The sequence below is a fragment of the Orycteropus afer genome, unplaced genomic scaffold (assembly GCF_000298275.1).
Source record: "Orycteropus afer afer isolate SDZICR_OR568_19922 unplaced genomic scaffold, OryAfe1.0 scaffold00762, whole genome shotgun sequence".
Lineage (NCBI taxonomy): Eukaryota > Metazoa > Chordata > Mammalia > Tubulidentata > Orycteropodidae > Orycteropus > Orycteropus afer.
The window spans coordinates 556,544-572,292 of NW_006922349.1; the positions used below are offsets into that span (position 1 = coordinate 556,544).

The following is a 15,749-nucleotide window of genomic DNA, read 5'->3' on the forward strand; positions in this document are numbered from 1 at the left end:
GGGAATGAGGTGGGGGCCGGGGCAGCTGCGCCCTCTTCCCAGCACCTTGCAACCGGTACTGGGGAAAGGCTTAATCAAGATCAACTGGACACAGTATCTAAGTACCAGGAAGTCACAAATAACTTGGAATTTGCAAGAGAATTACAGAGGAGTTTCATGGCATTAAGTCAAGATATTCAGAAAACAATAAAGAAGACAGCACGTTGGAGGCAGCTGATGAGAAAAGAAGAACAGAAAAGTTTAAATACTGTACCTGAACTGCAGTATGTTTTGGACAATTTAGGAGATGATGAAGTGCAAACTGACTTGAAACAAGGTTTGAATGGAGTGCCTATACTGTCTGAAGAGGAATTGTCATTATTGGATGAATTCTACAAGTTAGTGGACCCTGAACAGGACATGAGCTTGAGATTGAATGAGCAGTATGAACATGCCTCCGTTCACCTGTGGGATTTGCTGGAAGGGAAGGAAATATCTGTATGTGGAACAACCTATAAAGCTCTAAAGGAAATTGTTGAGCGTGTTTTTCAGTCAAACTACTTTGACAGGACCCACAACCACCAAAATGGATTATGTGAGGAAGAAGAGGCAGCCTTAGCACCCACAGTTGAAGACTGGGTAGCTGAAGCTGAACCAGAGCCATCAGAAGAATACACTGAACAAAGTGAAGTTGAATCAACAGAGTATGTAAATAGACAATTTATGGCAGAAACACAGTTCAGCAGTGGTGAAAAAGAGCCAGTAGATGAGTGGACAGTTGAAACACTTGAGGTGGTAAATTCACTCCAGCACCATCTCCTTCAGTACGAGAGCCCCACTCTTTGACTCCAGTGGCTCAGGCAGATCCCCTTGTAAGAAGACAATGAGCAACATGACCTCATGGTGCAAATGCAGGGGCCCTATAATTTCATACAGGATTCAGTGTTGGATTTTGAAAAGCAGACACTTAATCCTGCTATTGTATCTGCACGATCTATGAATCCTACACAAAACATGGACATGCCTCAGCTGGTTTGTCCACCAGCTCATTCTGAATCTAGACTTGCTCAATCTAATCAAGTTCCTGTAAAGCCAGAAGCTATACAATTTCCTTTGGTTTCATCCACAAGTGAGGGGTACACATCATCTCAGCCCTTGTACCAACCTTCCCATGCTGCAGAGCAGTGACCACGAAAGGAACCAATTGACCAGGTTCAGGCAACAATCTCTTTAAATGCAGACAAGAATACAGCATCATCATACCTTCCTGCTGCATCTAAGCCTCAGGTATTCCAGGCAGGGACAAGCAAACATTTATACAGCAGTGGGATCAATGTAAATGCAGCTCCATTCCAGTCCATGCAGACGGTGTTCAATATGAATGTCCCAGTTCCTCCTGATAATGAACCAGAAACTTTAAAGCAGCAAAATCAGTATCAAGCCAGTTACAACCAGAACTTTTCCTATCAACCTCACCAGGTAGAACAAACAGAGCTTCAGCAAGAACAGCTTCAAACAGTGGTGGCACTTACCATGGTTCTCAGGACCAGCCCCATCAAGTGACTGGTAACCACCAGCAACCTCCCCAGCACAACACTGGATTTCCACGTAGTAATCCACCCTATTACAATAGCCATGGTGTATCTCATGGAGGTTCCCCGTGGTACTAGAGGCTTGATGAATGGATATCGGGGTCCTGCCAATGGATTCAGAGGAGGATATGATGGTTACTGCCCTTCATTCTCTAACACTCCAAACAGTGGTTATACACAGTCTCAATTCAGTGCTCCCTGGGACTACTCTAGCTATCAGTGGGATAGATATCAGCAGAATTTCAAGTGAAGTTCTGGGCAGAGTGGACCACGGGGAGCCCCACAAGGTCATGGAGGGCCCCCAAGACCCAACAGAGGGATGGCACAAATGAACACTCAACAAGTGAATTAATCTGATTCACAAGATTATGTTTTATCACCAAAAACACACTGGCAAGTATACCATAATGTTACCAGAAGAGTTATTATGTATTTGTTCTCCCTTTCAGGAAACTTATTGTAAATGGACTATTTTCATCCCATAAAGACAGGACTACTATTGTCAGCTTTATATTACCTGGATATGGAAAGAAGCTATTTTTACTCTGCATGTTCTGTCCTGAGCATCATCTTGAGCCTTGCACATGATATTCAGATTCCTCACCCTTGTTAGGAGTAAAACATATACCTTATAGGGTGATAATATCTCTATGGTTTGAAGTGGCTTGAAAAAGCAAGTTTGACTTTTTTGACATTTTCATAAAATCTTCAAATCAGCCCTAGTGTTGTTAAATATTTCCCAAGAAAGGATGATGGAAAGAACTTTTCCACTTAAATTGGAGCACTGGACATTTGATGCATACCAAATTACGCATGGGCCCTTAATCACACATTTGAGGCTGACTACCATCTTTGAAACAGCACTATTTATCATCTGGCCAAATGACTGGTTAAAAAACAAAAACATGTAATTTTTTTTTTTTTTTAACAGCTGATACTGTATAATACAAAGCCAAAATGCAAAATCAGGCTTTGATTGGCACTTTTTGAAAAATAGCAACAAATATGGGATATAATCTGAATGACCGCTTCTACATCTAATGTGAAATATTTAGATACCTTTTTGAACACTTAACAGTTTTTTGACAATGACTTTTGCAAGGATTGGTACTTTATATCATTCCTTATGACATGTACATTGTCTGTCACTAATCCTTGGATTTTGCTGTATTGTCACCTAAATTGGTATAGGTATTGATGAAAATTTCTAATGGATAATCATAACACTTTTGATCATGTGTATTTCCTGCAGCCTGAAGGTTCTTTTCAAAAGAAAAAGATATCAAATGCCTGCTGCTACCCTTTTAAATTGCTATCTTTTGAAAACACCAGTATATGTTTTAGATTGATTTTCCTGATTTAGGGAAATGACAAGTCAGTAGTTTGAGTTCTGATGGTATAAGCAAAACAAATAAAACATGTGTGTGTGTGTGTATATATATATATATAAAGACTACAGTCTGCAGTATGGATTATGCCTCAACATAAAGAAAACAAAAATCCTTGCAACTGGACCAATAAGCAGTATCACGATCAATGGAGAAAAGATTGAAATTGTCAAAGATTTAATTTTATTTGGATCCACAATCAACACCCACGGCAGCACAGTCAAGAAATCAGATGACGTATTGCACTAAGCAAGTCTGCTACAAATGTTAGGTTGTTGTTGTTAGGTGCTGTTGAGTTGTCTCCAACTTATAGTAACCCTATGCACAACAGAACAAAACACTGCCTGATCCCATGCCAGCTCCATGATCCTTGCTATACTTGAGCCCATGGTTCCAGCCACTGCATCAACCTATCTTGTTGAAGGCCTTCCCCTCTTTCGTCGACCTGTACCTTACCAAGCATGATATGCTTTTCCAGGGAATGGTTCCTTCTTACAACATGACCAAAGTAGATGAGACAAAGTCTGGCCATTCTCTTTTCCAAGGAGCATTCTGGCTGCACTTCTTCCAGGATAGATTTGTTAGTTCTTTCAGCAGTCCATGATACTGTCAGCATTGTTTGCCAGTACCACAACTCAAAAACATTAACTTTTCCTTGATCTTCCTTATTCATTGTCCAGCTCTCACATACATATGAGGTGATCCAAAATACCATGGGTGTGTCAGGAGCACTTTAGTCCTTAAGAAGACATCTTTGCTTTTCAGGGCTTGAAAGAGGTCTTTTGCAGCAGATTTTCCCAGTGCTCTAAGTCATCTGATGTCCTGACTGCTGCTTCCATTGGTGTTGATTGTAGAACCAAGTAATATGAAGTCTTTGACAACTTCATTTTTTTCTCCATTTATCATGATGCTGCTTACAGGTCCAGTTGTGCGTATTTTTGTTTTCTCTATATTTAGGTGTAATCCATACTGCAGACTGTAGTCTTCAATTTTCATCAATAAGTGTTTCACGTCATCCTTTCAGCAAGCAAAGTTGTGTCACCAGCATATCATAGATTGTTAATGATTCTTCTTCCAATCCTGATGCCATGTTCTTCTTCATAGAGTCCATCTTCAGAATATTTTGTCAGCATACAAGTTAAATAAGTATGGTGAAATGATACAACCCTGATATACTTCCTTCTTAATTTTAAACCACACAGTGTCCCCTTGTTATGTTTGAATGACAGCCTCCTGATTTATGTACAGATTCCTCATAAGCACAATTAAGTGTTCTGGAATTCCAATTCTTCTCAATGTTACCCGTAATTTGTTATGATTCACACAATCAAATGCTTTTGCATAGTCAATAAAACAGAAGCAAACATCTTTCTGGTATTCTTTGCTTAGAGCCAAGATCCATCTGACATAGGCAATGATATCTCTTGTTCTACATCCTCTTCTGAATCAAGCTTGCATTTCTGGAAGTTCTATGCCAATATACTGCTACAACCATTTTTGAATTATATTCAGTAAGATTTTATTTACATATGATATCAATGATATTGTTCTATAATTTCCACTTTCTGTGGGATCACCTTTCTTTGTAATGGCTACAAATATGGAGCTCATCCAGTCTGTCTGCCAGATAGCTGTCTTCCAAATCTCCTGGCATAGCCAAGTGAGTGCCTCCAGCAACTGCTGCAAAAAGTCTCTTTAAAGTATTGAAGAGCAGAGATGTGACTTTGAAGACTAAGGTGCATTTAACCCAAGCCATGGTATTTCAATTGTGTCTCATACATGTGGAAGCTAGCCAATGGATAAGAATTGCTGAATAATAGTTGATGTATTTGCATTACGGTGCTGGTGAAAATTACTGAAAATATCATGGACTGCCAGAAAAATGAACAAATCTGTCCTGGAAGAAGTGCAGCTGGAATGTTCCTTGGAAGCAAGAATGGCCAGACTTTGTCTCACATACTTTGATGGTGTTGTCAGAAGGGACTGTTTACTGGAAAAAGATATCATGCTTTATAAAGTAGAGAGTCATAGGAAAAGAGGAATACTCTTAACCAGATGAATTGATACAGTGTAGTGGCTCCAATGATGGGCTCAAATATAGCAAAGATTGTGAGGATGACCCAGGAATGGCAGTGTTTCATTCTGTTGTACATAGGGTTGCTATGAGTCAGAGCCATCTCAATGGCACCCAACAACAACAACATCCATACATATATAAAGGAGCTTGTTGGCACAACAATTAAGCATTCAGATGATAACTATAAAGGTTGGCAGTTCCAACTCACCAGTGTTTCTTCAGAAGAAAGATCTGATTATCTGTTTACATAAAGAGTATAGGCAATAAAACTCTATGAGGAAGTTGTACTCTCACAGGGGTCACTGTGGGTAGGTATCAGGTCAACAGCACCCGACAATCACAACAAAATCCTTCACATATACAGTTTTTTCTTCCTTTCACAAAAGTTATCTTCTATTTTTGCATTTATAATACCCTTGTATTTGTGGAATCACTCTTTAAAATGCCAGTTATTTATAATTTGCTTTTTTTTTTTTAGTTCTCTTTATTTCATATCTATCATTTGTAGCCCTTATCATTTAATATCTGACCTTTCTCTTTCTCTGGGAGTACTATTCAAATTTTATTCTCCATGCCTATAATGCCTTTTTCATTTCTTCAGTACAGTTCTTTGCTGCCTCTCTGATAATTTCTAATCCTGTTACCATGTCTTTAACTACATGGGTATCCTTCCCTTTCTCTATCAGGAAGCAATGTACTAACATGACTGTGTGTTTGACCTCTCCTAAAGAGTCTTGTAGCATTGTCAGGTTTTTCTGTTCCCTTTGGCTTTTTATGTCTCCTTCTGATTCCAGAGATCATCACAGGGAAACTCATCAGACAGTTCTGCTGAGCTTCCTCTGCTAATGGTGACAGAATAAACCTGGATCCACAATCAATACCCATAGAACCAGCAGCCAAGAAAGCAAATGACATATTGCAATAGACCAATCTGCAAAAGACCTTTTTAAAGTGTTAGAATGCAAAGATGTCACATTGAGGAATAAGGTGCACCTGACCCAAGCCATATTATTTTCAATAATGTGAAAACTGAACAATGAATAATGATGACTGAAGAAAAATTGATGCATTTGAATTGTGGTGTTGGTGAGGAATACTGAAAATACCATGGAATTCCAAAGGAAGAACAATTTCATCTTGGAAGAAATATAGCCTTAATGCTCCTTAGAAGCAAGGATGGCCAGACTTCATCTTACACACTTTGGTCATATTGTCAGAGGAGACCAATCCCTGGAAAAGGATATCACACTTTATAGATGGTCATAGAAAGAGCAAAAACTCTGAAGTAGATGAATTGACACAGTGGCTACAACAATGAGCTCATGCATAACAAATCTTGTGAGGATGGTGCAAGACTGATCAGTTTTTCAGCATCTAACAACAACATCAAGAACAAAGCAAATATCAGTTGCCAAATTTTCATTCATTTTTTGTGCCATGTGGACCTAATTTTGTAAATGCACTTCAATTAGAAATTATAGACAAGAAAAAAATGCAAACCATTGAAAAATATTCTTAATGTAACTTATATAAATTTAATTAAGTAACTCTTGTGTGTATTTTGTAAAATAATTAATATTATCTAGAGCCATTAATATTATACTTCCCTTGTGATGCCTCTAGGTCAAAATCAACCAGTATGGATGAAGACAACAGAACATTTTCTAGTGACTTTACGCTCATCGGCCTCTTCAAACACAGTCAAACCTCAGGCATCCTCTTTAGCTTCATTTGTGTCATCTTTTTCATGTCTATCATAGCTAATGGGGTCATGATCTTCCTGATCTGCATAGATCCTCACCTCCACACTCCCATGTATTTCCTACTCAGTCACCTCTCCTTAATTGACATGATGTATATCTCCACTATTGTTCCCAAGATGCTGATTGATTATCTTTTGGGCAATGGGACCATCTCCTTCATTGCATGCTCAGCCCAGTACTTTCTGTACATGGGCTTTGTGGGGGCAGAATTCTTCCTGTTAGGTCTCATGGCCTATGATCGCTATGTAGCCATTTGTTACCCTCTCCGCTACCCTGTCCTAATGAGCCGAAGGGTCTGTTGGATGATCTTAGCCAGCTCTTGGTTTGGGGGTGCTTTAGATAGTTTCCTCCTCACCCCCATAACGATGCGCCTCCCTTTCTGCACCTCCCACAAGATTAATCACTTTTTCTGTGAGGCACCCACTATGCTGAGACTGGCATGTGGCAACAAAGCTGCCTATGAAATGGTGATGTATGTTTGTTGTGTCATGATGCTGCTTATCCCCTTCTCTGTGGTGATTGTTTCTTATACCCAGATTCTCATTATGGTGCATCAAATGAAGTCAGTAGAAGGGAAGAAGAAGGCCTTTGCCACATGTTCTTCACACATGATGGTGGTTACACTGTTCTATGGTGCTGCTTTATACACTTATATGCTTCCCCAGTCATATCACACCCCACTCAAAGATAAGATATTTTCTGCCTTTTACACCATCCTCACCCCCTTGTTAAACCCTGTTATCTACAGCCTGAGAAACAGGGATGTGACAGGGGCCTTGAGGAGAGTTTTGACAAACTGTAACAGACTCTGTGGTAAAACAAGAGAAGAGTTCTGACCATCTTAATCATTTACACTTGTCAAGGGGTTGTGTGTTCTGTTATTTGAGGTATGGATATTATGGATAATGCAGAAAGCAGCCACCAATGCCTGTTGTGTTGAGAAGTGTATCAATATTACTTTTGTCAAAATTTTTTTGAAAATTTAAACTCATAATAACATTTATACATGCATAATGCCAGTGTTCCATAAACACCAGTGATGTTTATTCTTTTTTTGCTCCCCTTTATTTCAATTCTTCTCTCATAAAACTTCTTTATTTGTACTTCTTGTACATATGCTAGTTGTTACTAGGTGCCATTATTTGTTTCCAACCCAAAGCAGCCCTATGTACAATAGAATAAAATATTACCTTGTCCTGTGCCATCCTCAAAATCCTTGCTATGCTTGAACCCATTATACCACTTTGTAAATCAAAATTATTGAGAGATTTCCCCTTTTACACTGACCCTCTACTTTACCAAGCATGGTATCCTTCTCCAGGGAATTGTCCCTTCTGATAATATGACCAAAGTAAGTGCTGTCAGATGGATCTTGGCTCAAGGCAAAGAATACCAGAAAGATGTTTACTTGTGTTTTATTGACTATGCAAAGGCATTTGATTGTGTAGATCATGACAAATTAGGGATAACATTGAAAATAATGGGAATTACCAAACACTTGATTGTACTCATGAGGAACTTGTACCTTGACCAGGAGGCTGTCATTCAAATGGAACAAGGGGACACAACATGGTTTAAAATCCAGAAGGGAGTTCCTCAGGGTTGTATCCTTTCCCCATACTTATTCAATCTATATGCTGAGCAAATAATCTGAGAAGCTGGACTATATCAAGAAACACGTGGCATCAGGATTGGAGGAAGAATCATTAACAACCTGAGATATGCTGATGATACAACTTTACTTGCTGAAAATGAGGATGATTTGAAGCACTTACTGATAAAGATTGAAGAACACAGTCTTCAGTATGGATTACATCTCAATATAGAGAAAACAAAAATCCTGACACTGGACCAATAAGCAGCATCATGATAAATGGATAACCAAGATTGAGGTTGTCAAAGAATTCATGTTGCTTGGTTCTACAATCGATGCCAATGGAAGCAGCAATCAGGACATTAGATGACGTGTAGCACTGGGCAGGTTGACTGCGAAGGATCTCTTTCAAGTGCTGAGGAGCAAGGATGTCTCCTTGAGGACTAAGGTGTGCCTGACACAGGCCATGATATTTCCAATTGTCTTATATGCATGTGAGAGCTGGACAATGGATAAGGAAGACAGAAGAACAGTTGATGCTTTTGAGTTGTGGTGCTGCTGAGGAATGCTGTAAGTATCATGGACTGCTAAAAAAAAAACTAACAGATCTGTCCTGGAGGAAGTGCAGCTGGAATGCTCCTTGGAAGTGAGAATGGCCAGACCTCGTCTCACCTAATTTGGTTACATTGTCAGAAGGGACCATTCCTTGGAGAAGAATGTCATGCTTGGTAAGGGGGAGGGTCAACAAAAGAGGGGAAGGCCTTTGACTAGATGGGTTTACATGGTGGTTGTGACAATGGGCTCAAGTATAGCAAGGATCATGGAGCTGGCATGGGACCGGGCAGTGTTTTGTTTTGCTATGCTTGGAGTCACTATGAGTCAGAAATGACTCAACAGCACCTAACAACAGCAACAGATGATATAAAGTCTGGCTAATTTCCCTTCCAAGAAGCATTCTGGCTGTACTTCTTCCAGATGATTTTGTTTGTTCTGGCAGTCCACAGTTTATTCAGTATTCTTCACCAATACCACAATTGATAGGCATCAATTCTTCTTAGGTCTTTGTTGTCCAGCTCTCACAGGCATATGAGGCAATAGAAACTACCATGGCTTGGGTCAGGCTCATTTTAGTCTTCAAAGTGACATCTTTCCTCTCATGTACATAGGTCCCCATATATGCAGTTACCATTGTAAACTTTTCTCATCTTTAGTAAGTGTTTAGTCTCATAGAAACAAAATACTCAAGTGATTTTGAACACATGCTTAAATTCTCTCTTGATAAATTCTATAGAAGTTTCAGGGATGTATAAATTTGAAGAACATAGAGAATGAATTGGCATAAAATTCAAAGGCGATACAGCTATAGACTTGCACCAAGATTCTGAATATCCATATATCCCTTCTTTGTTTAGCAGCTGGAAATATTCTTCCATTATCTAAATTTGGAAGTAGAAGAAAAATTAATCATATGCATTTTTTAGAAATTAAAACACTTCATCTTAAGGGCCAAGGATTCTATGATTTATTTCTGGTGTTTTACAAATTACTTTTACTTTGGAAAATATATTGAAGGGTAGGTGAGAAAGAACTGTCTAAATTCCTGGTAAATTCAATGATCATTTTAACGTTTCTTCTCCAATTATTGAGGTTAGATTAGGATTATTAGATTTATTAGTTATTCTGGGTATGTGTACATGTATATTTGTTGTTGTTGTTATGTGCGGTTGAGTCGGCCCCAACTCATAGCAACCTCTCCTTGGGTCTTTGTGGCAGTATAACTATGGAAGTACATTGCCCAACCTTCCTTCTGAGGAGTGGCTAGTGGGTTTGAACTGCCAGATTTCTGATTATATGTGTGTGTGTATGTGTACACACATACACACACACATATAACACACATAAATATATATAACTTTCCCCACCAAATAGTGGAAAACACTTTTTCCTTTAATAAATAGAAAGATAGGTAAATAGATGATATCCACTGGCATTGGTCAATTCTTAGAGACCCTATAGGACTGTGTAGAACTATCTATAGAGTTGATAAGGCTGTAAATCTTTATGGTAGATGGTTGGTAGTTAACTGAAAATCTCACACCAAGTTGTTAAAACCCAGAACCATTTTTCAGGCCCCTTGAAACATATCTTGATGATCCTATGATAAGCTTTGTGTTCTCACCATTTTAACAAAATTCAGGCTAGGTTCAGAGATTATTTATTGCTACTGGACACTAGTGATGAAAGGTAACACAAATGCAGCCAAGTCTTGCTTGATGTCAGAAAAAACTATTTAACCAACTTTAGCAGCCCAGTTTTGGATGCTTTGGGCTGTATTCAGTTTTTTTCCGGAAAAAGCAGATACGCCCATTTAACCCATTTAACTTTGTTGTTGTTGTTATGTGCCGTCGAGTCGGCCCCGACTCATAGCGACCCCTCCTTGGGTTTCCGAGGCAGTATCACTACGGAAGTAGGATTGCCCAACCTTCCTTCCGAGGAGTGGCTGGTGGGTTTGAACCGCCAGCCGTCTGGTTAGCAGGCAAGTGTCTTAGCCACTATGCTACCATTTAACTAGCAGGGTTATTAAATGCAAATCAATGGGAGCAGTTTTCCCCATTTTGTCTGGAGGCTGTTTTCTCCTTCAACTTCATCAGATTGGCTTAGATAGAACTGTGTTCTTGGTGATGGGAGGGAGCATTTAAAACCTAGAAGATGATGACCTAGAAAAAGAACACAAGGAGCTTATAAAGCAGAAGCATAAGATGAGCTCCCCATCTTAAGACCATGTGAACATCTGTCAACCATGTAGGGTTTCTGATGCCTAATTTACACTTTTTTTAAAGTTCACTTAATATATCTATTTCCCTGAAAGATTTTCAATATCAAATGATTTGATATGCACAATGGTACTTTTTTTTTCCAGTTGTTTTTAGGTGTTCTTACAAAGAAGATTGCTTTTGATATTTATAATATTCATGCTTTCTTTTCTTTCTCTTTTTTTTTACATTACTCTTACTTCTCACTACTCCTCACACAAATAATTTTGTTTTGTTTTATTAATTGCACTATGATTTTTTTTTTTAAAAAAAGGTTTAATAACAGGCAATATCAGTATGCTACTACAGGGTTGAAAATAAAATTTATGTAAAAATTTAGAAAAGAAACAGAGAATTGTTCTGAAATGCAGTCAGTTTGTAGAAAGTCAAATAATATTGGAATGATTTGGTGTATTTAATAAAGTGCATGTTTCCACATAAAAAGCACAGGATCCTCTAAGATTATAGAAGTGGGTTGCAGACTGTGAAGGTGTACACATACAATTGCAAAGAAATGGTTGCAAATATATATATAATACATCATGACCAAGTGGGATTCATACTAGCTGTAAAATGTTGGTTCAATATTAGAAAAGCAACATAATTCACCACATAAATAAAACAAAGGAATATAACCACATGATCATATCAATTGATGCAGAAAATGCATTTGACAAAATGCATCACCTATTTCTGATAAAAACACTGAATAATATAAAACTAAAAAGGAAATTCCTCAATGTAAGTAAGGGTATGTATACAAAAACAACAGCCAACATTATTTGCAATAGTGAAAGACTAAAAGCATTCCCCTTACAAATGGGTGCCAGACAAGGATGTCTTTTATCACCAATATTAGTCAATACTGTGTTGGAAGTCCTAGCCTGAGCAAGAAGGACATAAATAGAAATGAAAGGCATCTAAATTGGCAAAGAAGAAGTAAAACTATCTCTGTTGCAAATGATATAATCTTATACGTAGAAAATCCCAAAGACTCAGTAAGAAAATCACTGTAACTAATTGAAAGTTTCAGAAAACTGGCAGGGCACAAGATTACTATATAAAAATCAGTTGGATTCCTTTGAACAAATGAAAATAACTCTGAAAAAGAAATTAGAGAAGAAATACCACTTACAATAACTATTCAAAGATGAACAACTTATAAATAAATCTAACCAGAGATACAAAAGACCTATACAAAGAAAGCCACAGAACACTTTTACAAGAAATCAAAAGAGACATGCGTAAATTGAAAAATATACCATACTTATTGTTAGAAAGACTTAAAATTGTGGAAATATCAATAATACCCCAAGTAATCTGCAGATATGTTGCATCTCCATTCAGTTTCCTTCATATTCCTTTAAAGAGATGGAAAATAAATCGACAATTTATATGGAAAGGAAAAAGACTCTGGATAGGTAAATCACTTCTAAAGAAGAACAAAATAGAGGGCTTCATACTCCCTAATCTCAAACCTGCTACATAGTCATGGTAGTTAAAACAACCTGGTACTGACACAGAAATGAACACATAGACCATTGGAATAGAGTAGAGAACCCAGAAGTATATATATCCACCTACAGACAGCCAATCTTTGACAGAGGGCCTCAATCCATTAAATGGGGAATAAATGTTCTCTTTTATAAATGGTACTGGGAAAACTTTATATTCATTTGAAGAAAAAAGAAACAGGATCCGTATTTCACACCATATATTACAATGAAGGAGTTCTGGTGGTGTAGTGCCTAAGGCATTTGACTGCTAATAAGAAGGCTGGTAGTTCAAACCAACCAGCTGCTCCTTGGAAGGAAAATTGGACAATCTACTTCCATAGTGATACTGCCTCAGAAACCCAAGGAAGGGCCGCTATGAGGCAGATCCAATTTGATGGCAATGAGAGGTTTTTTTTTTTTGTTTTTTTTTTAATATATACTAAAATGAACTCAAGTAAGGTCAATGACCTGACTGTAAAACCTAAAACAATAACCACCACCAAGAAAAAATAGGGAAAAACTTAGGGGCTCTCATAGAAAAAACAAAACAAAACAAAAACACTACTGTAGAGTCAATTAGACTAATAGCAACCCCTCCTTGGGTTTCCAAGGCAGTATCTCTACGGAAGTAGATTGCCCAATCTTCCTTCCAAGGAGTGACTGGTGGGTTTGAACTGCCAGCCTTCTGGTTCAGAGTCAAATGTCTTAGGCACTATGCCACCAGGGCACTGATACATGTCATAAATACACTATAAAATATAACTAAAAATGCACAAACACCAGAAGACGAAGTAGATGACTGGGACTTCCTAAAAAGTAAACACTTATGCACATCAAAAGATTTCAACAAAAGACTAAAGAAAGAATACACAGACTGGGAAAAAAATTGTCAAGGACATATCAGTCAAGAGACAAATCTCTAAAATTTGAAGAAAATGTCAGCATCTTCATAACAAAAAGACAAACAATCCAATTAAATAAAAAAGGCAGAGGACATAAACAAATTCTTCAACAAAGAAAACATTTAGGCAGCTAAAAAAAAAAAACAAAAAGAAATGCTTCTGATGATTAGCCATTGTTGTTGTTGTTGTTATGTGCCCTGGAGTAGGACCTGACTCATACTGACCCATCCTTGGGTTTCCGAGGCAGTATCACTACGGAAGTAGGATTGCCCCATCTTCCTTCCAAGGAGTGGCTGGTGGGTTTGAACTGCCAGCCTTCTGGTTAGCAGTCAAGTGCCTTAGCCACTATGCTACCAGAGCTCCTTTAGAGGCAGGCAAATAAAGAAACAACCATGAGATATCATCTCACCCAATAACCAATAAGAAAGTTCCAAAAAGCAGAAAATGGGGGAATTTGGGGAAGATGACATTGTACTGACAGTCTGCACCTTTACTCCCTTTATCAATAGAGATGTTAAGAAACTAGGTAAAGCAGATACAAATAATGATACTGGAGTTATGAGCAACTAATGGGAAAATAAAGTATTAGAACAAGTGAAGGTGACAAAAGGGAACAGGTTAAGCAATTGAGAGAAATGAAGAAACCCGCTCAGCTGAGGAGCCAAAGAGAAATCATTAGAAATACAAAGGAGCTGACATGGGAGGGGAAAAAATCACATCACAGAACTCCTAGGCATTAAAGACTCAGAATAGCCACACTGGGAGTTTTACAAGGAGAACTGGAGCTTCGAGTGGAGTGAAGATCATACTGAGAAATGAATCACGATCCTCTTAGCTTAAGCTACCACAGAATCTGGAAGGGAGTAGGGGAAAGAGAAGAGAAACTCTCTCTGAATAAACAGAACCTCAAAGCAGATACATAGCTGTGGGCTTGGGTTCAAACCTTAGCATCCTTTTTTACCCTAGAGTGGATCTGGGATTTCATAACTAGTGGATCTACACAGAAGAGTGTGATCTTTTGTCCTTGGGGGTGACTATCTGGTCTGAATTGTGGGGCTTTGATTGACTGCTAGGTGACATCATCAGCAGACAGCCCCAGATGGAGCCAGGCACCAAGAAGTGTCTTCTTCCTGTGCCTGAATCACTGACTAAGCATAGAATAGAGCCTCTGTCTTTCGATCCTGGGATTTTCTTCTGAAACTTTTTTTTTTAACCTTTTCTCCCTTGACTTGCCCAATAGGATGAACATATTTACCCTTCACTAGTCAACCATAAGGAGATCTGGAGGCATAGTGCCTAAGGCTTTTGACTGCTAACCAGAAGGTTGGTGGTTCAAACCCACCAGTCGCACCACAGAAGGAAGACTGGGCAATCTACTTTCATAAAGATTTGCCATCTTGTAAAGCTAAAGGGGGTTGCTATGAGTTGGAATTTACTCGATGGCAGTGCATTTGGTTTTTTTTGAAGTCAACTATATCTACTACATCTATTACTGAACACATCATTCAAACACATAAGTGACACCAATAGCTCCTGTACCACAAGAACAATGACAGACAGTGAGCAACACCTGCTGTTCCCAACTCCAATCCGTCTCCACAATGAACAAGGACATGCCCCCATATCTCCACAAGTGATTACACCAACACAGAGAAAGCTGAATTGTAGTCCCATACATTCAAGTTAATAACCAAAGACATGCAATTGTTCCACACTTCCAGATAGAGTAAAACATAAAACAGGGTGAAACAAATCACTACATAACTAGCAAATAAAGACAACAACTTCAAAATGTCTAGGAAACAACAGACAACTTCAGAAAAAAAGAAGGGGCAAGATATTGAAAATAAGTATCCAAGCTAAAGAATTAGAATATCTCCCCAAGGAAGAATAAGTAAAAGAAATGCCTGGGAAGGAATTCAGAAGATAGATAGATAGATAGCATCCTCCAAGAGATCAAGGAAACCATAAAAAGAAACAATGAGAAGACAGAAAGAAACCAGAAAGAAGTCAGGAAAATCATTCAAGAACAAATGAACAAGATGCATACACAATTGTTGTTGTTGTTGTTATGTGCCGTCGAGTCAGCCCTGACTCATAGCGACCCCTCCTTGGGTTTCCGAGGCAGTATCACTACGGAAGTAG

The 15,749-nt window shown here is 38.5% G+C and overlaps 1 protein-coding gene and 1 pseudogene across 1 annotated transcript; both read left to right on the plus strand.

The window, feature by feature from the left end:
* LOC103211591 lies at positions 1-1,923 on the plus strand (annotated as a pseudogene).
* A 4,713-nt stretch (positions 1,924-6,636) lies between these two features.
* On the plus strand, positions 6,637-7,635 carry LOC103211593 (olfactory receptor 2T6). Its single transcript, XM_007957571.2, has one exon. The coding sequence runs from the start codon at positions 6,676-6,678 to the stop codon at positions 7,633-7,635; it is 960 nt and encodes a 319-aa protein (XP_007955762.1). The 5' UTR covers positions 6,637-6,675.
* Positions 7,636-15,749: the final 8,114 nt, after the last annotated feature.